This window comes from Dipodomys spectabilis, unplaced genomic scaffold (genome assembly GCF_019054845.1).
Source record: "Dipodomys spectabilis isolate Male_0828 unplaced genomic scaffold, ASM1905484v1 ptg000178l, whole genome shotgun sequence".
NCBI classification, from domain to species: Eukaryota; Metazoa; Chordata; class Mammalia; order Rodentia; family Heteromyidae; genus Dipodomys; species Dipodomys spectabilis.
Window position 1 is genome coordinate 6,908,510 of NW_024870855.1, and position 23,342 is coordinate 6,931,851.

At 39.9% G+C, this 23,342-nt stretch overlaps 1 protein-coding gene and 1 pseudogene across 2 annotated transcripts in view; both read left to right on the top strand.

The window, feature by feature from the left end:
• Positions 1 to 23,342, top strand: part of Vps41 (VPS41 subunit of HOPS complex) — a 127,339-nt gene that overhangs the window by 82,479 nt on the left and 21,518 nt on the right. For both annotated transcript variants that reach the window (XM_042695047.1, XM_042695048.1), the window contains 9 exons: positions 3,696 to 3,793; positions 9,497 to 9,626; positions 11,113 to 11,228; positions 12,430 to 12,486; positions 15,096 to 15,157; positions 16,639 to 16,720; positions 18,980 to 19,072; positions 22,627 to 22,754; positions 22,996 to 23,140. In XM_042695047.1, the coding sequence (XP_042550981.1) occupies positions 3,696 to 3,793; positions 9,497 to 9,626; positions 11,113 to 11,228; positions 12,430 to 12,486; positions 15,096 to 15,157; positions 16,639 to 16,720; positions 18,980 to 19,072; positions 22,627 to 22,754; positions 22,996 to 23,140 (911 nt within the window). The remainder of the gene's footprint in view (positions 1 to 3,695; positions 3,794 to 9,496; positions 9,627 to 11,112; positions 11,229 to 12,429; positions 12,487 to 15,095; positions 15,158 to 16,638; positions 16,721 to 18,979; positions 19,073 to 22,626; positions 22,755 to 22,995; positions 23,141 to 23,342) is intronic.
• On the top strand, positions 4,136 to 7,938 carry LOC122120727 (annotated as a pseudogene).

The following is a 23,342-nucleotide window of genomic DNA, read 5'->3' on the forward strand; positions in this document are numbered from 1 at the left end:
CATGATATTACTACCACACTGTTAAAGCAGATGACTCCACCTTTGCAGAACAACCAGAATGCTTCCAGGGAAGCAAAGTTATTTGCTGGATTTGTGGTATCTTGATAAGGTCACTTAACCTTCCTGATATTTTCCCATGTGTTAGGTGGAGATGAGAATTAGACATGACAAAGTTATGTGCCTCACTTAGTGCTTAGCACCGTGAGGTGCTTACTCAGTCTGGTAGGTATTACCGCTTGCAGACATTCATCTCAATATCATGACTGCTCATTATAGCCCCTACGGAAACTCTTGGCCCTTCCTGAGCCTTACATTATGTTATCTAAGTGGAGTCCATCTGTACTTATTATGTGAAAGAGACTATGTGTGGGTACTAATAGTATCACATTACTGACACTTTACTAGTGTGGTCAGTGGTTAAGTACCATTCCTCTCCTACCCCCTTCAATCAGGATCTTTGGGGGGGGGGGGGGGGGGCGTGTCCGGTCATGGGGCCTGAACTCTGGGCCTGAGCGCTGTCCCTCAGCTCTTCAGCTCAAGGCTAGCACTCTACCACTTGAGCCACAGCGCCACTTCCGGCTTTTTTTCTTTTGCTTATGTGGTGCTGGGGAATCGAACCCAGGGCCTCATGCATGCAAGGCAAGCGCTCTACCACTGAGCCACCTTCCCAGCCCCGAATTGGAATCTTTTTAACAGTGTAAACCATTTTCACAGCAGAGGTTTTGGTAAGAGTTCTTGAGTAGGATGGAGGAAAGGAATAGTAGTAAGAGGTCTGGATTATACATTGTAAGCCACTGTCCTTTAATAAATGAACTGAAAGTAGCATTGAGATTGAAGAAATATGTGTAGCTGTACATTTCTTAGAGACGTTTTCATTCTTCCTTACAAATCACAAGAGTAAGACTAAAGCTATTCCTCTCATTTGGATACTGATACTGGTGAATGAAAAGTAATGATGATAATAAAGAATAAGCCTCCTGGCTGGTCACCTACCCTGAAGTGATTCTCTGTACATAGGGATTTAAAGTCTGGATACATTGGGTTTTAGATAACACCTCTTCTCTCCTGGATCACATTGCTAGTGTGATAGTAGGTCTCAAGGTCCATACCTCTATATCTCTTTTAACCTTACTTGGATAGCTTGTAATTTGCTCAAGACTTCCTAACATGGAACTTTCCATCGCAGTCTTTCAGGGTCTCTATGGAATTACAGTTGGAGTCACATTGTTGGTAATGAAGCCAGTATTTGTGTCATTTTCTAGTTGTCTGTCACCAGCACAGGTGACTTTTGTTTTTTCTTTTTTCCAGACCTGGGGCTTGAACTCAGGGCCTGGGCACTGTTCCTAAGCTTCTTTTGCTCAAGGATAGTACTCTGCCACTGGAGCCACAGCGCTACTTCCAGCTTTTTCTGTTTTATGTGATACCAAAGAATGGAATCCAGGGCTTCATGCATGCTAGGCATTCTACCACTAAGTCACATTCCCAATTCCCAGCATGGATGACTTACATGCAAGGAATTAATCATTGACTTCTTTGTTTTCACTTCATATGGGAGATTTTTACCTTTTAAAATGTGTTTATTATCTGTTAGTAGTTGAGGCATTGCCATTTAACAAAGCAATTTAAGAATACAGTGCATTTTGAATTTAAGTCTTTTAATTGAGATAACTACATAGGAATCTATATAGAAGGACACAGAAGCCAAAGAATCTAGAATTCATCAAGTCATACTGTTTTCAGCCTCTTGACTGACACTGGGAATACAGTGATCAGGTAATAGAACCTGTGTGCAGGAGAGCTGGGAGAAATTCTCTTAGATCTAAGTATCTCCCTTCATCCCCATTCAATGACTGTGTGTTGAATACATGAGTGTCATGTATTTCCATCTTAAGCTCCCATCAGAAGGGACTATATCTGGTGTTGGCCTCAGTCAAGGTGATTTTATTTCAGGTTCTAACTATCTGTAGCTTCTCTGCTGCTACAGTTCAGCTTGCTCTCTAAAATCTATTACTTGGTTAGTATTTCAGTTATGAAAATATTTTAGACATAGAAAAGTAAAGCATTTTATAGCAAATAATTTTTCCATATATGTTCAGTCTTCATTCTTCCTCCTATTGGGCAGGATATAAAACTTGGCCACATGGTGCTAGAACCTTAGATGGTTTGTGTTGGAAATGAGATTTATAAATTTTCTTCATAGAAAGTAGGTTTACTGGAACTTGCTAGTCACCAGTGGCTTATGCCTATAATCATCTCCTCAGGAGGCTGAGATCTGAGGATGGTGGTTCTAAGATAGCCTGGGCAGGAAAGTTTGTGCAACTCTTATCTCCAGTTAGTCACGGGAGAAAAAAAAAAGCTGCAAGTGGCACTGTGACTCAAGTGGTAGAGCCCTGGCCTTGAGCAAAAAGGAGCCCAGGGACAGTGCCCAAGCCCAGAGTTTGAGCCTTAGGACTGGCAAAGGAAGGGAGGGAAGGAGGAAGGAAAGGGATGAAGGGAGGGAAGATGGAAGAGGAGAGATCAATCTGGATCAGAAGTAACAAGTGCATTTTGCTCCTTGCACCCCTGAGCACAATGCTAAATATCTTACAAACAGAGTATCATTAGATCTTCACAGTACCCGTGTGGGCTCCTCTCCCATCCTACAGGTGCAGCAGCTGATGTCCGGGGGGGGGGGGGGGGGGGGGAGGAGATAACCTTCGCAAATGCTAAGCAAGGAAGGCAGTTCTTGGGCTCAAGGACACCTGTTTTTCAAAGCTGCTGCTCATAATTGGGGCCATACAGTTCTTTCCCAGCATTCCCTGATTCTCGCTCTCCCTGGCCCTGCTTCATAGCCAGGGGAACCTGGACAAGGACAGAGCCTTGTTCCAGGCATTCAGATCCAGACTGCTGGAGAAATTCTCTAGAACCCAGAGGCCTTAACCTGTGCAGTGCCTGTTGACCTGATCTTTGAACAGCCATACAAGAGGGAAATGCTGTGACCATTTTAATTTTGGTTCAGAGAAGTGACTGATAGAGAGCAGTAGCTTTTATATTTTTGCTTGGCTTATTCTGAGGTTGGTGGCCTTTTATTATTTCTCCTCCAAATTGTTAGAGAATCCCTAGAATGGGCTTGCCTTGGATAGCTCACCAATCTGTTCCTAGGAAAAAGGGATCAAACTTAGATTGTGATTCTTTTCATCTATTTAAAAAATAATAGCCCCTTGCTTGCTGTGTTTCAGTATTTGATCTATGTTTAGTTGATGCACTCATGTAGTTTTATATTTATGACATAAAGTGTAACTTTCTGTCTTGGACCCTGGACCTAGCAGATCCATAACCATCTCTTTTATTTAATCAGTGTGCTGTCATCTGCCTGAGATGTTCCTCATCGTTGCTACGTCATGAGTGCCAGGTTGAGTTTAGATGATCATATCATCTTACCTGAGTTTCCTATACTGATTACTGTGAAATGTAGTAGGCATGTGACTACACCTCCTTGATGTTAGCAGTCTTTTAATTGTGACATAGCATAGCACTGATGGGATGCAGCGTGTTAATTCAGTGCCAGTATACAGGGTGTGATCATCAAATCAGTGATTGACCTCTCCATCACCTTTTAAAATGGATCCATCTAGCATGCCCAGTTGATGTAGATTTCTGGTTGTTTGTGGTTTTTGCTCCTTTTAATTGTGACTCTCCTTTCCCTTTGCTTGCAGTGTCTCAGTTTGAAACAGAATTCTACATTAGTGGACTTGCACCTCTCTGTGACCAGCTTGTTGTACTCTCCTATGTCAAGGAACTTGCAGAAAAAACGGTAATTATTTTCTCCCCAAATATTAAGGCAGTTGTGGTTTACTTTCTAGTGTTAGACTCAGTGTTACACTGCTTCAGGGGAGTCTGCTATAATCTGAATGACACTTTTTGACCTATAAAATAGGACTGGCATGGATTGCCCTATAAACCTAACATACTTGCCTTCAGAAGCTCTACTCATTGCCTGCCTGTGTTCCGCTAGCTGAACAAGGAAGATAGCCGCCCTCCTCCCTCCACCCCCACTTTTTTTTCCACTGGCCTCTCAGTCTTTTAGTCCAAAGGAATGAAGGATTCCTCTTGCTGAAAGGCAAAGAAACTAATCTGACACTGTGCATTAGCAGAAATGACAGCAGTGATCGGCTACAACAGCTGGGGTCCCTGTGGTCAGAGGGAACATGGAAAGGGCAGTTCATTATTTCTTGTGGTCCAGGCACTTCTGTTTACTTCCCAGTGGCTTGATGATTGCTTCAAAAGGGGTTGTTGCTAACTCTCAGCCATCAACGCAGATGATAGCCCAGTGAAATGTGTGGCTAGTAGAAAGCATCAGACGATTAAATTTTGCTGTAGTGACATTGGAAAGAAGTTTACAATTCAGATGTATGGAGGGTCATCCACACCCAGTATCCCTTTGAAGCCTGGGGCAACCTCTTCCCAGCTCGTTTCATTGCTAGAGTCCAGGGGTCCTACTGGGAAGGGTATAGGGGCAGCTTCAAGGCACAGACACAGAGAGCTTATTATAAAGGGCTTGCTTCCTCTTGGATGCTGTATATAAAAGTAATTGCAATTGATTCTCTAACCCTTTATAGTAAGTAGACAAGTGTGCTCTCCTTGTTTTATCTTCCTTTTTTTCCCCCCTCTCCAAATGGCAACGAGTGAAATGGGGAGAGAATCCCTGGGAGCCCTTGTTTTGAAGTGGTAACTGCACTGGAGCATTTCTCTGAGAGAGCACTTGCATTAGGAAGCCATCACTATAGTAACTAAAGCTCTGGGTACCCATGTTGCTAGGCAATGAAATGCTGCAGACTTAAGTGAACACTCAGACCTCCTGAAATCAATAGGGTTGGCTTCTAGCCCTATTGCAGGACATCAGTTTATTATTATTTTATTTATTTTTTGAAAATAAAGAAAAGCAGTGGCTCCTGAGGGAGTAAGTACAATGCTTTTTGATGAGGAATGCGGGAAGATTGAAAATGTGATCAAAAGAAATAGGGAAAAAGCAGTACATTGAAAAAGGAGAAGCCTAATAAACAACTGATGGGTACAGGGGTCAGGGTGGGGGAAAGAAGGAAGGAATCCTTTGTTAATAAAAGAGAGTATTGGAAAGGAATACAAACCAAAGAAAGTTCAGCCTCATAGGACAAATTAGGAAATGGAATCTTTCTAGAGGAGGAAGCCAGGGTATTGGAGATGACTTAAAATGTGTATTGGTATATGTATATCATTTGATACAATACCAAGAGTACTTTTGATTCTTAAGTCAAAGAAAAAAAAACTAATAAAATTAATTACCAAGAGTAATGAGGTCAGCTTCGGGCCATCTTCTTTCCCCTTTCTCTTCGCATATTGAAAAGATGTTTAACTACATGAACTAAAATTTATTTTATGTCACCCAGTGTTATGTACAAAATGTGATGATTGATGCCTTTGTTGTTTCAATATGTGTGGTTTCTGTTGTTACTGTTAGGTTTGTGTTTAGTAACTGTGTATTCTTCTATCTAGCTAACACTCTTGACTACTAAGCCATTCCCTTTTTAAGCATTTTCTTTTGCTTTCCCTCATTGATAAAGTACCTATATGTTAAGAACCAGGTGCTGCTGATTACAGAGCATCAAAACCAAATTCCTATTCATGAGAAGTTCACAATTACGAAAATATTCACTCAGTTCTGGAAACATGAGCTGGAAAAGGAAATAAGTCACATTATTGATAACTTGCTTTACCTATACAAAGGAGAATTTTTTTTCCCTGTGCTGAATCCAGGGCCTCTGATATGCTCTGTACACACTTTACCACTCAGCTCCTTCCCAGCCCTGAAGCAGTTTTTAATAGGGTCTTATGAGGTGATTTCAATTTTATTTTGTTTGAACTTTTTTTTTTCTGATTTTGATTTTGTACTCATTTTTATAGCAGATCACTTTAAATAGTCTTATGTTTGCAGTTTCCTATCCATTTTTTTCTGTTTACAAGATGAGAAATTTCCCATTTTCTCTATGTTATGATAAATTTTACTATATATTTACTATTTTTCTCTAATCTTTTATAGTTGCTGGGGTTTTTTTTTTTTAGAATTGGGTCAATGTATTAGATGCAAAGATTATGTAATTGCTTTTCAGAAGCTAACAAAATTGGTTAAAGAAGCCTACATTTGCTATTTTCTTTAGAAATTTACAAAGCTAGCTATAGTTCTAGATTTTTTTTTTTTTTTAATTTAATTTAATTTTATTTGTGAACATACTGTACAGAGGAGTTACAGTTACATGGGCAAGATAATGTGTACATTTCTTACCAAGCATTGCAGCCTCCTCCTTTGTTTATCCTTCACATCCCTTCCCAGCCTCCCCCCTCCCCCCCTAATCCCAATCCTTCTCCTTCCTCCCTCCCCCCAGCCCCCCCCCCCCTAGTTCTAGATTTTTTTCCCCAGTTTTTTTCTTCTCCTCTTTGTCTCCACACCAATACCAAAGTTCTTTAGGAGTTATTAGTTTGCATAAGTGAAGTCAAGTGTAAGTCTTAGGTCTGTAATATCAAATATTAAAAACCATGAACTTGAAAATAGAATAGACTTGACCTGAAAATCCCAGGTCTGCTATTAGTCTCAGTTTCCACAGCCTTACCACAGTCTGATTCAACCTTATTTTTAGTTGACTTTTCGATCATTAATTGCTTTACCTTTAAAATTAGGAAGAGTAGCATTTAAGAACTCAGCCAGAGTAATTTGCACATAGTCACCTGCTGAGTTCGTTGAACTGTCACAGGTCCTCAACAGGTGTTGGCTCATCCTTCCGGCTTGATCTACAGCTTCTGTCCAAACCTGTCCATACCAGCTGTGTATGACTGCTTAAAGTTCAACTAACTAAAATCAAATAATATTAAAAATGGAGTTTCACAGTCACAATAGCAACTTTTCTTACGCTTGACAGTCATCTGTGACCATTGTCTGCCATGTTGGGACGTCAGACATCTGCCAGAGTGACTCTTAAGCTGGCTTGTCACTATTCCTGGGAAATGTACTAGCAGTGATGTGGATAATGACGCAAACTGACATTATTTTACTGTCCCTCACATTTGAGTAAAAGAGGTACATAAAAATTCTCTGTGCAGCCCAAGATGGCCCAACTTCAAGGATCTGGTGTCAGATGAGGAGAATGTATGCATACCTGCTAAATTCATCACCCATGCACCTCCAGGAGAGTTTAATTCAGTATTCAATGATGTTCAGCTATTACTTAATAATGACAATCTCCTCAGTGAAGGGACTGCACATGCATTTGCCTGGTATCATATGGATCAGTTCACACCTGTGAAGAGAGAAGGGTATAAAGATCAGGTCCTAATAATGGAGCACCTGGGTAATAGACTTTTAGGTACAAGGAACAAAATTTCCTTTAAGTTTGTCACTTATGGAAAGAGGAAGAAGATGAAGGTCTGAAATCTTGTCAAGAATCCTGTGACAGTACTTAAGAGCCTATTTGAAAGATCATTTCCAATGGCTTCTGTACTGTTTATGTTAAAACAGTATAACAGACTTTAATTGCATGTATGAAAAGCCACCAGTTTCAGCCTAAAAACTTCTGGAATGGTTGTTGGAGATCAGAGTGGAAGTTCACAAATCACACTACCTACAGCCCAAGTGGATGAATGCTTAAGATTTGAGTTCACTATTAGGAAGATGGCAATGTTTAGTAGGTTAGTCATAAAGATGTACAAGATTCAGAAACTATTTCTAATGAAGTCCAAACGGCCAAGGACTTTGTTAAAATTATAGAAAGTACAGAAAATGAGTATCACACAGCAATTAATGAAAACTATCAAACAATGCCACATACCATATCCAAGGCCTTATACCAGCAACTCCCAGTTAACTGCACCAGAATTGACTGGACCAAGATACTCAGCTACAAGATTGGCAAGGAAATGCAGAATGCTTAAAAGCTGACTATAGGATTCTTCAGTGTGTGGAAGGAAAAGCATTCAGTGTTGGAATATGATAAATAAGTGACTTATAAACGAGTGATATTTTTCTAGGGCTTTCAAAGTTAACTGATTTTCTAGCCTCATAGAATACTGTCGAACCTACCTTGTGGTTCTCCGTTATCACTGTATCTTCTAGTGTAAATCTTTTTTTCCCCTGCTACATTTAATGGAGAGATCTATCCTGAAGTCATTTTACTGTTTAGAAAATTTTCCTAGCCATGAATTCCTGCTATTGATTTAAACAGAAAATATGGTCAGTCGGTTTTTTTGTTGTTTTTAACCCCTATTCTTCACAGCACTTCTGGTACCTTCAGTAGTTTTTACTGATTCACCAACAGCTAAAGAGGCTATAATACAAACTAGCTAAATGGAAGACACATTCATCCTTCTCCCTCTGACTGCTTTGATCATCATCTATAACATCTTACAAATACAGTTCGCAAGAAGTTTAAATGGGGACTTTTCAGGTCTATTTCAGGGCAGGGCAGAGGAAATTTTCTAAAAATTCCATGATACTCAGCTTCCCTGGGGAATTTTGTTTTTAAATCTGAAGACTTGAACCACATTTCCAACACATGAATGTTTGCTCCCCCCCCCCCCCCATTCTCGCATTGTTTTCTTCTCAAGTACCAAGTAGTTAGAAACAACTACATTTTTAGGGAAGTTTTACCCATTTATATTTTTGTTTCTTCTACAAGAACTGCTGACATATTGTGGATATGCTAGAGTATGAAATTTAAACAATACAGATCTTGAAGAAATAATAGGTATTGTGGGCTTTAAGATTTTTGTGGCAGGATTGTAATATAAGCAAATTAAACAGACAACTGTGTAAATCACAGAAACTAAAAATGAATCAGAGTAAAAAGCATAACTTCAAGGCAGTATCCTTCTGTAACCTGTTATTTTAAGGGAATATAGTGTTTTCTTCTAAATAGGTATAAAACTTGTTCCAAATTACTCTTCCTTGATCCAGCCTGCCAAGAACTCATGTAACTGTGATATAAGCAACCCTTCCCAGGTATATTGACAGGTATGTTTATGATCTCAGAATATTCAGGTAACAGAGATAAGATATGACAACTGGTAATTGTAGATTCATTTACATTGTTTACACTTCTATGACCAGGCCTTAAGGGAAGGTCAGTTTTTTTTAAAACTAAGTAGTGTCTTCCTACCTGTCTCCAAATAATTGTCAATACCAAGGATGTTTGTGCTTTGTTTTTGCTCCATAATACAGTCAGGTGACAGTTTGTTTCTAAGTGAAAGCTATATAAACATTTTTATTTCAAACAAAATGTATTTGTATAAAAAATTCTCTGGATTGCTATTGGGCTGCCATTCTCCTGACACTGAATGAGGGGTGGAGTGCCCAAATGACAGGATCCTATAAGACAGTGCTGGGGGACCAACTGATAGAAGGTCTTCTCTATGCCAGCAGGTGTGATAACTTGAGTTAATCTATGTAAATTATGATGTAACTAAGATGAGTCTTCTGTCTTTATCCCTCTAGGAAAGAGAGTACTGTGCCAGGCCTAGACTGGACATCATTCAGCCACTTTCTGAGACCTGTGAGGAGATCTCGTCTGATGCTCTGACTGTCAGAGGCTTTCAGGAGAATGAATGCAGGGATTACCATTTAGGTGAGACATATCAGAGAGCTGGCTCCTATGATTTCTTAGATTTATGCTCTTTTCCTTTGTACTCAGCCCTTGCAAGACAGAATTGAAATGAAGGTGCTGAAAAGACCTTAGAGAATATCTAAACAGGCCTCTTCAATTGCATACCACAATATCTAGGCCCAAAAATTTTGCAGAGCTTTCCTGAGCAGCTTTTGCCAAAGGCTACTGTAGTAAAAAGATACTACAGTTCCCCCCCCCCCCCAAAAAATGCCGTAATAGGACAGAGATGAGAAATAGTCTCTATTTCCTTTGGTGTTCTTTTCTGTTGTCCAAACTATTTAAGTGGCATGTAACTTGAGGACAAGCTTCATGACTCTGTGATTGTCATATCGCCTCCAGCTTTATTTCCCCAGAAGGTTTGCTGCTTTGGGATGATAGAGTTGTCTGTCTATTACTAACCAACTGCTTAAAACTGAGAGGAACCCTACCAAATCACCAGGCCTTAGATGAGTATTTATGAAGTAAATAGCTTCATTTCGGACTGCTCAGAAACAAAGGAGAATTGTTGCTATTTAGTCACGCCAAGGAATCTGTTTCAATATATTGTAAAATATATTGAGGAAAATTGTCGAGTAACCTTTTTAGACATTCTTCCTTACTTTAGAAATAATTGTCCTTTTTTTGTTTTCAGGACATTTAGAGTTGCTATTTTGGCCAAAGTAGTGAGAAATATTCTGTGTGTTTGGTATTTCTGATATGATGCCCCTAATTGGTTAAAACATGTGAAAGCAAATCTGGACTTGGCAAAAGTGACTGGTTCACAACAAGTTTGGTACTTTATTCAGAGCAAACTCTGCTGCACACTTATAAGCCCTTCAGAACAGGTTTTGTAATTGAATTCGGTGGGTGGGAAACCCTCAATATTAGCACTGTACGTAGCATGCTGAAATGACAGACCATGTCCCCTGGGCTCAGATAGCTGTCATTTATGCTTTAGATGACCTTGACCTTGATGAGAAGGACACATTTATCACTAAGTGAGGTAATTGTTCTGTAAAAATAGAACAGTAATATAGATGGCCATAAATAAAGTTTATATGTAGTAGATGAATTCCAATATGCAATAGACATGGGAAATTCTGGACACTTTTTTTTTACCTGAAGTCATAATGTTAATGTATTAAACAGAATTTTAAACCCATCTTTTTTTTTTAAGTTTTATATAGTATTTTCCTCTTAATCTCCCTTTTTTCCCCCATTCTTTCTCTCTTGTTTCCTTCCTTTTTGGGTAATTTTGCACTTATATATATTTGAAGACACTGAAATATATTCTGTCATTCTCTACCCTATCTCCCTCCTTTTCCTTCCAGCAGAGTCAAGTATACATGATGGCAAAGTTAGATAATTTTCACTTACACTGAAATAGGAAAGTTTACCAGGTCCTGTGAAAGCATTGCCACATTCGTCATGTCAAGTCACCCAAGTGACTTCTCTTCTCTCCCTCTAGTTTACTCTGAAGGAGAATCACTCTTCTACATTGTGAGTCCAAGAGACGTCGTAGTGGCCAAAGAACGAGACCAAGATGATCATATCGACTGGCTTCTTGAAAAGAAGAAATATGAAGTAGTTTTCACTTTAGATTCTTGCAAGTATTGACCTAGATATAACAGAAGATAAAAGATCTTTTTTATTTGCTTTTTTTTGAGGCTAGTTTTTTTTTTTATAAACGTATTTTTTTATTGTGAAAATACTGTACAGAAGGGTTACAATTACATGGGCAAGGTTATGAGTACATTTCTTATCAAGCATTGTAGCCTCCTCCTTTGTTTCTCCTTCCCATCCCTTCGCATCCTCCCCCCCGCCCCCGTGCCCCCCACATCTCATCGTTGCAATGGGTCCTCCTGTATCCCTGTTTTAACTATTTGTTTTTTCCCTTCCCCTCCACGTATACCAACATCATTCTGAAAAGTGAAAGCGGGTTATACTGTGGGGGAGGGACATACAGAGTAACAAAATCATAATCTTATAAATATGTAAGAAACAATCGCATGAAAGCTCTCTCTTTTTTTTTTTTCTGTCAGTCATGGGAAGATCTTTACATTATAAGTTTTACGTAGTTGAATTAGAGTGCCACAAGCCAAAAACATGTAGGAAACCAGGAACTTCCCGATGTCTATGTCAAAAATTTAAAAACAAAAAGACTACAAGAGGTTTACTGTTAAGTGGGGAAGGTTGGTGGGAGAGGGAGGGAGTGGATAGGATCTGGCCTACGAGCTTTTGTCATATTTGTATTTGTCTATGAAAGGTGATTCTAGTATTCTAATGTGTAAATTAATTCACATGGAAATAGCAAGAGTGAGCCGGGTGCCAGTGGCTCATGCCTGTAATCCTAGTTATTCAGGAGGCTGAGATCTGAGGATTTTGGTTCAAAGCCAACCTGGGTAGGAAAGGCTGTGAAACTCTTATCTCCAATAAGCAACTAGAAAACCAGAAGTAGTGCTGTGGCTCAAGTGGTAGAGCGCTCGCCTTGAGCGCAGGGACAGTACCCAAGCACAGAGTTCAAGCCCCACAACCAATCAAAAAAAAAAGCAAAAGTGTTCATTTTACATACTTGCATCTATTTTAATTCAGTGGAGCTTTTTGAACCAGTGTTGAAACTTCCAGCACTTTTAGCAGCAGCCATAGGAAGAGAGGCTTCATTCATGTAGTCCAGAAAATAAAAATACCATCAACATAGTACTTATAACTACATTAACTTTCTCTCCATCTCTCCCCTTTTCTCTTTCTCTCTTCTGCTTGTTTTACCATGTCCATATACATGTAGGAAGCCTTGATGGCAGCTGAAATTAGCCAAAGGAACATTAAAAGACATAAGATTCTGGTAAGTGTGTAGTTTCAGTATTTAAAGCTATCTTTTACTAAGTAATAACAAGGCTGAAAGTAATTTGGAAAGTGCAGATTCTTCTTTTTGCAGAGGAACTTACTTCAAACTAATATTCTCACCTATGAGATCAAAAAAGTTGTCTTTATTGAATCAGTTTCTGCTTGTAAACAAGAATTTTTTACACCTGCTAAGAGGTAGTTGTAGATAATTTGGAAACTATATTTGTGAAATAAACTTTAAATACAGAACTTGCCAGTCATACGTATGGAAGTTTCTTTAAATCATAGGTAAAAATCATATTACCACAACACTTATCAAAAAAGGGGTTTCTTAAAACTAGATTGCTTTGATGTCTCTGTGATAACAAACTCAGTTGATTTTGTTATGGAGACTAACCTAGGACATCAAATACATTTTTATTACATTGTGGGTTCTGGAAAAATACAGTGGCAGAAAGCCCATTTCATTGCTAACTGTGGCAGTGACTGTGCAGATGGAGAGCAGGCATGAAATTTCTGCTGCGTGTGAGGGGCCCTCAGGGAACATGGAGCCAGCTTCCTAGTCTGTAAACAGAAACTAGAAACTGAGTTGCAGCACAAACTCTTTCGTCCTACTCCTTCCCTATCTTGAACTTCTCTGTAAAACTCCATGTTGAAAATACAAAGAAAAGGAGTCTGATGCAGACGTGGCCAGAGAGAGGCCAGCTGAGGTGGAGAGAGAGGGCATCTGGTGGTCAAGTGGAAACTGATAAGTCCTGCAGAGGGATGGGAATGGGGAAGACGATCTCATGGGGAATCCTGGTGGAAAGAAATTTGAATTTTAAAAAATCGATTCCAGAGAGCTAAAAAATACCAGCTAACAAAAATATATCAATCAAGGGCTTGAATTTGGATCAGCCCAGGGCTAGAGCATAAGTCAGACAACATGGGAGAGTGGTGTTTCTGTCAGGAATGTTGTCCTTCCAGGAATGATGACATAAAAAGCAGATTCGGACCTGCCAGAGGTAAGCTGTTTGCTGGGAGAGGAGAGCATTCAGGGTATAGAGTTAAAAGCTGACATGGTTGAGGTAAGGTCAGAAAGTCCAAGCAATTTCATCTACTCAGGTACACCGAACTTGGTAATATGAATGTACCCAGTGAGTTTTCTGTTGATAGATTTTTATTCTCAATGTGTTAGAGGGAATAAAAAAAGTAAGTAGGTGATGATAGAGTTGAATATAGACCATCAGGTGAGCTGTGAGTAGAAGAGTGTGAAGGCTGTAGCCAAGTGCCATGTAAGGGAGATGCTTAGGCCTGCCTGTGCTAAGGAAAAAGAGGTAGAAGAGGTCTGGCACTCGAGGTGCACAGAGAATGAAGTGGAGGACACAGTGATTGCACAAGGCGGGAGGGGTGGCGGGATGGGCCTTGAAACAGGTTACAAAGGTCTGTATTCAGAGAAATAGTGTAGACACCCTTCCTTATCTCAAGTTCCTGCAGATATCAAGTATGACTTACCACATAGCAATTACAGAAGACAATGTAATAAACAGTGAATATGTCCCTCCACTCTTGAAACAAGACTGTCCCAGGGGCTGGGAAGGTGGTTCAGTGGTAGAGTACTTGCCTTGCATGCCTGAGGCCCTGGGTTCGACTCCTCAGCACTACATAAGCAAAAAGAAAAGAATCCGGAAGTGGCACTGTGGCTCAAGTGGCAGAGCTCTAGCCTTGAGCTGAAGAGCTGAGGGACAGCGCCCAGGCCCAGAGTTCAGTCCCCATGACCGGACCCAAAAAAAAAAAGACTGTCCCATACACTAAATTCTGTGTAGCCTATGTCATTTCATACCAGGTGTGCAAAGAAGAAATGAGCTCCTGCCATTTCTGTCATCCAGGAGGAACTTCCATGTATACCTTTGGTACATACAGAAGTAAAGCCAAGCTTTGTTTTGTATATCAAGTTTAAGCATCCATGAAAATGCTGGAAATAATGCTTTGTAAGAAGGATGTGGGGAGATCAGCAAGAACTGTCGCCCATATGTACAGTAGTAGCACTGCCATCCAAATCCTCTCAGAACCCAGAGAAGTGAGTGAATCCACAGCAATGCTCAAAAGCGGTCATCCTTGCTGTCAGCTCAGCATTTTTATCTGTGAACTCAGAACTCTGAATGGCTTGTTTTTTCCAAACGAATTTAGTTTAATATTTCATATTTCTTCTTAATCTAATAGTCGATCATTGCATTTTTTTCTTACAACAGATCTTCAGACGTGGGGTAGAGGAGGTTTCCAGATGCAAGCCTGAAAAACAAAGTTTTATCCAGTGACAACATGGAAGTGTTAGACCATGTTTTTAGTTTCCTTTGCAGAAAATCTTAAGAGGGCAGCAGATTAGAAGTCTTTAAAATAGCAATGCAGTATCTTTTCTTAAACCTGAATATCCAAATTTGTTTTTTAAGGTACAAGTACATTTAAATAAATATGCTAGAAAACACAGCAAGCATAATTACGTAAAGCAGCAGGCATCTGGACAGGTTACAGACTAACAGGACAGGACCCCAGTGTCACAGCTCACTAAGAAGCTGAGACTCAGTTTCCCAGCTGAATTATGAAATCCTTTCATTTGCTTCTCCCTAGGATATTGGCTTGGCATATATAAATCACTTGATAGAGAGAGGAGACTATGACACAGCAGCACGGTAACGATGTTTCCATGATTATTTATTAATGTTTATGTGAATAAAAAGAGGACACTCATTGCAGCTTACTTTTTTTTTTTTTTTAGTATTAATGGTTCCAGTCACAAAACAGATTCACACACACACACACACACCACTTTCCCCAAAGGGAATTGATTTCTCTGATGTTTTAATGAGAGGTGTGTCAAGGAGAAAGTATGTGTAATATTCCTGTTGATAAAGTTTTAAGTTAATGTGCCAGTTTTGTGGTTCTGGCAGATGACACAAGACTCTGGGATTAGACCTAAGGAACATCTTAGGAGTTGATATGGCCAGAGCACTCCTGCACCAGAACTAGTAGCAAGTAGATCAGCCTTTTACCCCAGACCTGCAGTCCCTACTTCTCATAGCCGAGTAGTGTCCCACTGGCCCTGCCTAGCCATGGTTTGTGTTACTGGATAGGAACCTTGAATGTAGGACATCTTTTCTAATGGGCTGTTCTGGAAGAATTCATTGCCCTCATTGTGCTGGACAGTAGTCAGACTTGCCATTTGCCTGGAAGGAGACATTGTGTCCTGGAATTTCTTGGGCTATTTGCATTATACACAACCTGGAAATACTGTCCCAGAACAAACAAGGAGAATTGGCCTCCCAACCAGAGGGTAGCAGTTGGATGGAAGAGTCAGACCCTCGAGTCATGGGTTTCAGGGGTCTGTGGTAGGCGGGAAGTAAGAATGAGGTCATGTGGTCCACTGAGAGCCCCTGGAACTGCAGTGTATATCCTGAAAGACCTCAGGACTGCTTCTCCCCAAGGGAGTTTAAAGAATGTGTGTTCCTTCCTGGCGTAAATAAGGTTTGACTCAATTACATGAACAGTTCCTGAGGTTTGACTTTGTGGCCCATGTTCAAAACCACTCAGGAAGGAACTGACAGTTGAAGGAGGGTAAGTTTTCTTCCAGGCAAGAAGGACCCCAAACCAGCAGTGCTCTACAGAAATAGAAGCTCTGGAGAAGAAAGTTATTGGGGAAAACTCCTAATTGTAGTCTTCTAAAAAAGACTCATCATTATGTTAAATACTTTGTTTAATTTTCATTGTTTCTGTCAACCTCAGTAGCCAAAGTGAGAGATTTCATTGGTGCTAGAGATAGAAGTTTGTCAAAACTCAGAGAGGTTGGGCTGGGAAGGTGGCTCAGTGGTAGAGTGCTTGCCTTGCATGCATGAGGCCCTGAGTTCGATTCCTCAGCACCACATAAGCAGAAAAATCCGCAAGTGGTGCTGTGGCTCAAGTGGTAGAGCACTAGTCTTGAGCTGAAGAGCTGGGGGACAGTGCCCAAGCCCAGAGTTCAGGCCCCACAACCAACAAAACAAAAACAAAAAAACTCAAGACAAAATAAAAACAAAAAAGAGAGGTTAATATTAACCACTGTGGAAAATATCCATTTATTCTGACTCTTTTTTTTTCATATATACTTCATTTCCCCTGGGGATGTTTTTACTGCCAGCAAATGCCAGAAAATTCTTGGGAAAAATGCACCACTCTGGGAATATGAAGTTTATAAATTTAAAGAAATTGGACAGCTTAAGGTACGCACAGCTTTATGTTTGACTTGTAATTTTTGCATGTAGTTTATTGAGATAGAAATAAAATTAGTAGCAGTCAGTTTTATACTGAGGAGTAGTAGCATGAAAGAAAAAATAAACTTTGAATAATTTGTTTCAGAATATGAAGTAGTTTATATTTTGTCTGTAGAAAATATAAATATATACTTTTTATTTACATGATATATTCGATTTCTTAGTTGTTTCTAGCTTTCATTGTATGTGGATAAAGTTTTCATGTTTATTCTAATGATTTTGGGAAATAAGAATACTTCTATTTAGTAGATTGTAAAATGTAAGACTTCTTCAAATTTATAGAAGAATTACTGTAAAACAGTATATTTGTTAGCCGTGTTTTCAACATTCAAATAGTATTTACCTGCTAGAAGACAAGTGACAAGACTTGACTGCCTAGCTCTAATGAATAAATTGCCTTAGTATATAACATTTCCATCAATCAATAAAATAAACACCCAGGGCACACCTGTGTGGATCATAGTTTGGAGCCGGCCAGGGAAAATATTAGCAAGACCCCATTTTAATGAGAAAGCTAGGTATAGTGGCATGCTCCTGTGATCTCAGATGCAAAGAAGACATAAGTAAAAGGACATCATGGTCAGAGGCTAACCCTGGGCAAAACACAAAACCCTATCCAAAAAATTAAACAATAGAAGGCTGGGGATATGGCATATTGGTTAGAGTACCTGCCTAGCAAACATGAGGCCCTGAGTTCAAATACCAGTACCAACAAAAAGCTGAAAAAGCTTTTTTCCTATGTTTATTCAAAACAAAACTTTTGTGATATAATAGGCATGTGAGCCTTTTGCATATTCTGTCATGATTATATATGTACTTTTTTTGAAAGTCCCAGTTATTGCTTCATCTATATATGCCACATAAACGTTCTCAGCATCTCTCCTCAGCTTCTGCTCTCAGCTTCTGCTGAGAGACTATCTAGTCATTGGGCTTCAGGACCCAGACTTTGATTTTCCTTGTAGATAGACTGCAGATGTTGCTAACTCAGATTAGAGTAAGTCCATATTCTGTCAAGATTTGGTCCTTCTCCTGTGAACCTGTGCTTATGACATGCTGTATGCTCATTCTCCCAATGTAATAGCTCCAAGCCGCTGCTGTTGATGAGAATTTGTCACTCTCGCTACCTACTCTCCAGTTCTTGAAAGTTTTAGCACATCAGTCCCAATGGGCCCCTCCTATTCCCTTGGGAACCACTGCTCCCACCCTTGTGGGGGCCATTGCAAGATCTCCTGAGAAATCTAGGGACAGTCCTAGTCCAGAGATCACTCACTGTTCAGAATATAAATTCGGACTCTGACTTCTGTTGGCTGTTACTTCACTCCTACCTACAGGATAAAATTGGAATTCCTCCCATGGCCTCACATCCCTTCCTCCCTAGCCTCTTGTCCCGTCAGTGACCTCCTCTGGCAAGTCTGGGCCCCTTGGGCCTCCCTGAACACATGTGTGTTCATGTGCTCCTGTGGCTCCTGCCATGTGCCTTCCTCTAATTTCTTTGCCCAGTAGAGTCAGGCCTTGGTCCATAGAATCCTCCTCTGTAGCAGTTATTTAGCCCTATGGCATTGCTCACCACATCCTATTGCCATTATCTACTTAAGGATCTGCAAGTTTTCCCTCAGGAGCTGTGAGCTCCCATCCCCAGTACCATGCATAGCGATGGGTGACGTGTAAGGCACGAGAGGATCATTAGGCAGAATTTGGACACAACATTGGAAATATTTGAGGACACAGATGTATTTTTCTTAATTTCAAAAGATAAAATTGAGTTGTTGAAGACTGATACACCAAGTCACTGAGGAGAGAAAAGATGACCCCTGCTCTGATTACTGAGTTGTAACCTTCATGGCCCTCAGTCTCCTCTTACTGAAGATTTTCAGTAAGAAAAAAAAAAAATAGACACTGACTTTGGCTATGTTTTATCCATTGATCAGGAAAAAGAAAAATAAAGGCTAGCCTTGGCTGTTTTTTATTCATTGGTGTATACTTACATACATGTAGGTATCTCTGTGTGTGTGTGTGTGTGTGTGTGTGTGTGTGTGTGTGTGTATACTTTTGAAAATATATTGTAATTTGTTGTTAGAAAATAAGAATTCTTTTGGATCTTTTCTTAACAGTTTCCCAAAGAAAATTCTGCTTTTATGTTTTCTGCATGATTGGAAACAGTTTTGTCGTGGCACTTTTTAAAGGAACTTTTTATCTTTCTTCCCCTAGGCCATTAGTCCTTATTTGCCCAGAGGAGATCCGGTTCTGAAACCACTCATCTATGAAATGATCTTACATGAGTTTTTGGAAAGTGATTATGAGGTGTGGTATATGGAAGATGTTTAAAAATGTAGAGATTTGACTTACATGATTTTGTCACAGTTCTTTCATATGATTTGACTCTTAGGCTGTTTTAAATCCCCTTCACCAAAGTTATCCTACAGATTGCTATCATCTCTGGAAAACTTTTTAGCCAAAGTAAAAGAAATAAGTATAATTTCAACCTCAGGCTTGTAGTATTTTGCTCCTGAATATTTTAGAGTATCTGTCTTGTTAAGACTATTAAGAAAGTTACAGATACTTTTTATTGTTTAAGGTCTTATAAATAATTCATACTTTAGCTTCCATTAGTCTCAACTTACAGTTTGATTTTGAATTAAATTACCCCCAAGAAATAAACAAGCAGTATTCTATTTTTGATAGTATGTGGATGAGAATTTTGTGCTGCTAATAGCATTAAAAGTCAGTTTACTAACAATATATAAGTAATTAGAAAACAAACCAAGCTGGGTACAGTAGAATACATCTATAATCCCATACTTGGGAGGCTAAGGCAGGAAGAATATGAATTTGAAGCCAACCTGAGAAAATTAGCAAGACTTTCCCAGCCACTCATCCCAAATCTCCCTGAACCTGCCCATTCCCCTGAAATAAAGATACTTCTCTAAAATATTTTCTTCCTAAAAAAGATAAGAAGCAATATGCTTTTCTTGCAGGTAATGATGCCCCATAATGTGTTTGTATTGTGTTTCCAGCCATATAGCTAGTTTCCAGTCTTTGCCTATTAATTTATAACCAAGCAGAAGTGTATTAAATTCTTGTTTTGTTTTCATAGTATTAGTGAAATATGTGTGAGGTTAAAAATGGCATGATTTCTGTGGCATTTCTTTTTTTTGGGGGGGGGGGGGGTGGTTCGGTCGTGGAGCCTGAACTCTGGGCCTGGGCGCTGTCCCTCAGCTCTTCAGCTCAAGGCTAGCGCTCTACCACTTGAGCCACAGCGCCACTTCCGGCTTTTTTCTTTTTGCTTATGTGGTGCTGAGGAATCGAACCCAGGGCCTCATGCATGCAAGGCAAGCGCTCTACCACTGAGCCACCTTCCCAGGCCTGTGGCATTTCCTTCAATGCACACTTCTTCACCTTTGACTTACTGTGGCAGGCGTTGTTCTATCCCCTGCTTGCTCTGTCCTTACAGTTAGTTCTCTGGCTATGTCCTTCAAATACTCATTATGGCCACAGGTCGATGGTGGCAGTGCTTTTTCACTTTTATTCAAGGTGCATGAAGCCAATCAAGCAGACAGAAGCTTAGTGTGGAATGGTTGCCATGGACTCATCCTTTAAATCACAATCACCATACTCCTTATTCATTTTGTCTTTTTTTTTTTTCCCCTGTTCCTGGGGCTTGAACACAGGCCCTGGGTGCTGTCTCTGAGCGTTTGTGACCAAGATAGGGCTCTACCACTTGAGCTCTACATCCAGCCTTTTGGTGGTTAATTGGAGATAAAAGTCTCACAGACTCTCCTGTCCAGACTGGCTTTGAACTCCGATTCTCAGACCTCTCCTCCCATGCAGCTTGGATTAATAGGCATGAGCCACCAGCACCTGGCTTGTCTTGTATTAGAAGTAGGTCATATGATGAGGGTTTTGTTTGGATAGGAAGGAGGGAAAGCAGGGCCATGCTTTTTTCTTTGCTTGACCAGAATTGTTTCTATTTCAGGACTACTGATAGTTGCCCATTTGGTAGAGTCTTTACAGGCTGTTTCTTCTCATACATTGCAAAGTCTTAAGAGAAATTTCATCCAAAGTAATCTTTTAGTTAATTAATATTTTATGTTCTGTTTGCATTTCCTCCCCAAATCCATAGAGTCAAATTGCAATCATGCTAACATGCAGAAAGGTTGTGGTTTAAATGGCAAATGCATGTCTATTACTGTTTCTCTTCATCCTTTTCAAGGGTTATCTTAGTTGAAATTGAGTGACATTTCAGTGAAAACACTATTACTGGTCCTTTTATTTTCTTCTTACCAAATCCTGGTATTATACAGAAACAACTTTTGCCAGATTGTATTCACTTTCAAATATTTAAACTAATTCACTAGTTGTCTACTAAAGAATTAGTGGAGTTAGTTAATATTAATAATATGGCTCTGTTTAGTAACTTGGACATTTTTACCCCTTTCTTTGCTGACGTCTAAATAAGTCTAATTTTTTTACCAAACAAAACCAATAAGTTAACTACACAAATTTTAACTTATGAGCACAGAAGTTGAGAAGCAGAAGACATAGGCAGTTTAGGCTAGGCTACTGGCCAAGAATCAGCCATGGGTGGCAAACAGTGTCAAATCAGGAAAGCTGGGGTTTCTCTCTGAGTCATAAAATTTGGGATCCAAAGATAGAGCTAGGGATTAAGACTTAAGCCATAGTCCTAAAACCCAACACAAACCAAAGTTAGAAGCCACAGTAGAAGGAAAACAAAGACTAACTTGTTACAGGTTTAGAGCCACTGTGGGAGGAGTCTGTCCCAAGTGGGAACACCCAGCAGCCCAGACCTAAAGTGTATAGAGAGCGGTAGGAGTGAAGGTGACTTAGATCATATCTGGAAGATGTTAGTGATGTCATCCAGATGTGGTAGTCTACAGCAGAGCTAACCTTTGTGTGGGCTGTGGCACCTGTGGAAGGAATAGGTACATTGCTTTGTCGTATATTTCATCAGGCACAAGTGGATGCCTGCCTTCCAGGAACAGTAAGTGGAGGACTATACAGTGATTGTCCAGCCCTCTTTTCACTTCCTGCAAGCTCACAGTCTAAAAGCTAACTGAGCTCTTTATTGACCAAAGTTGTAATCATACATTCACATCTAAGCATTGTTTATTTGGGTTATCGTATTTTTGTGTTGGAAAAACACCGTTTTCCTCTGTTCTCACACCATCCCAGAGCGGAGGACTTCTGCGACTCAGAAGTATAAGGTTTTACCAGCAAGCAGGCCATCTATTTTGCAGCAAACACTAGATAGGCATCCGCAGTCCACTTCAGTTCTGACATAATCTGGATTGATGTTCCATCCCATAGATTGACCCCCAGTACCTTCCCCTGCTAGGTCAAGCTCCAAGTTCTTTATCTGTGCATCTTGATTGGCTATCCATGGAGGTTTCCACAAACTTCCTCAGGTTTGATTAACTCAGGCCAGCATGTTCAACACCACAGATAAGGAAAAGAGATGCGCAGGTCAAGGCGTGCATGGAACAGTGTTCCTGCACCCTCTCTGAGGGCACTGCCCTCTGAGAATGTATCATCTTTGCTGATCCAGAAACTTCCACAGGCTCTGCTATACATGAGGTTTTTGGAGCCTTCTTTGCATGAATACACTGGCTACCAGCCTATAGAGCAAAACCCCAGGAGGCCTACCTGGTGAGACTTCTCAGCATGCCATGCCTTCCTCTGGGTGTTGATAGGAAACTCCACCCCCTGGAATGAGGAGGGACTATGGTGACTGAGTTTCTATATGTATCCTGGACTGACAAGGTGAAAACCAAAGTGTGTACTCCATCCCATCATGCCTGATTGTAGTGTTCTTTTCTTCTGTTGTTTACTTTGGTTAGGGTTTTGCCACACTCATCAGAGAATGGCCTGGAGATCTGTATAACAATTCTGTAATAGTCCAAGCAGTTCGGGATCACCTGAAGAAAGACAGTCAGAACAAGACATTGCTTAAAACTCTGGCAGAATTGTGAGTATGTTTTCCTGCTTTCTCCCTCCTCCCACCCCCAGATCAATATATATTGAAAAGTTTCTCATGCTTAACATTTGGCAAACTGAAGGGTGAGGGTGCTTTTTGTTACCATTTTTCTACATGTACTCCTAATTTAAAAAAGTTTTTTATAAATCTCAAACAATTAGAAGATAAGGACGGTGGGTGAAACTGTTTCCCAGAACTAGTGAATATTAATGAAAAGTTTTTCTATTGCCAGGTATACGTATGATAAAAACTACAGCAATGCTCTGGAAATATACTTAACATTAAGACATAAAGATGTTTTCCAGTTGATCCACAAACATAATCTTTTCAGTTCTATCAAGGACAAAATTGTCTTATTAATGGACTTTGATTCAGAGGTAAGGTGCTGATTAGTAGTGATAAACTCTGTCTCATCATTAGACATCTCTATGGACCGCTTAGCTTGGCCTCTATATGCTCACTGATCATAGCTGGGACTTGTCTTCCCATGCTCGGTGTTATAAGTTAGTTTATTACTTGTATTCAGGCATCCTTTGTTTGATATGATTATTCTTTAAAAACAATTACCTTTTGGTGTAG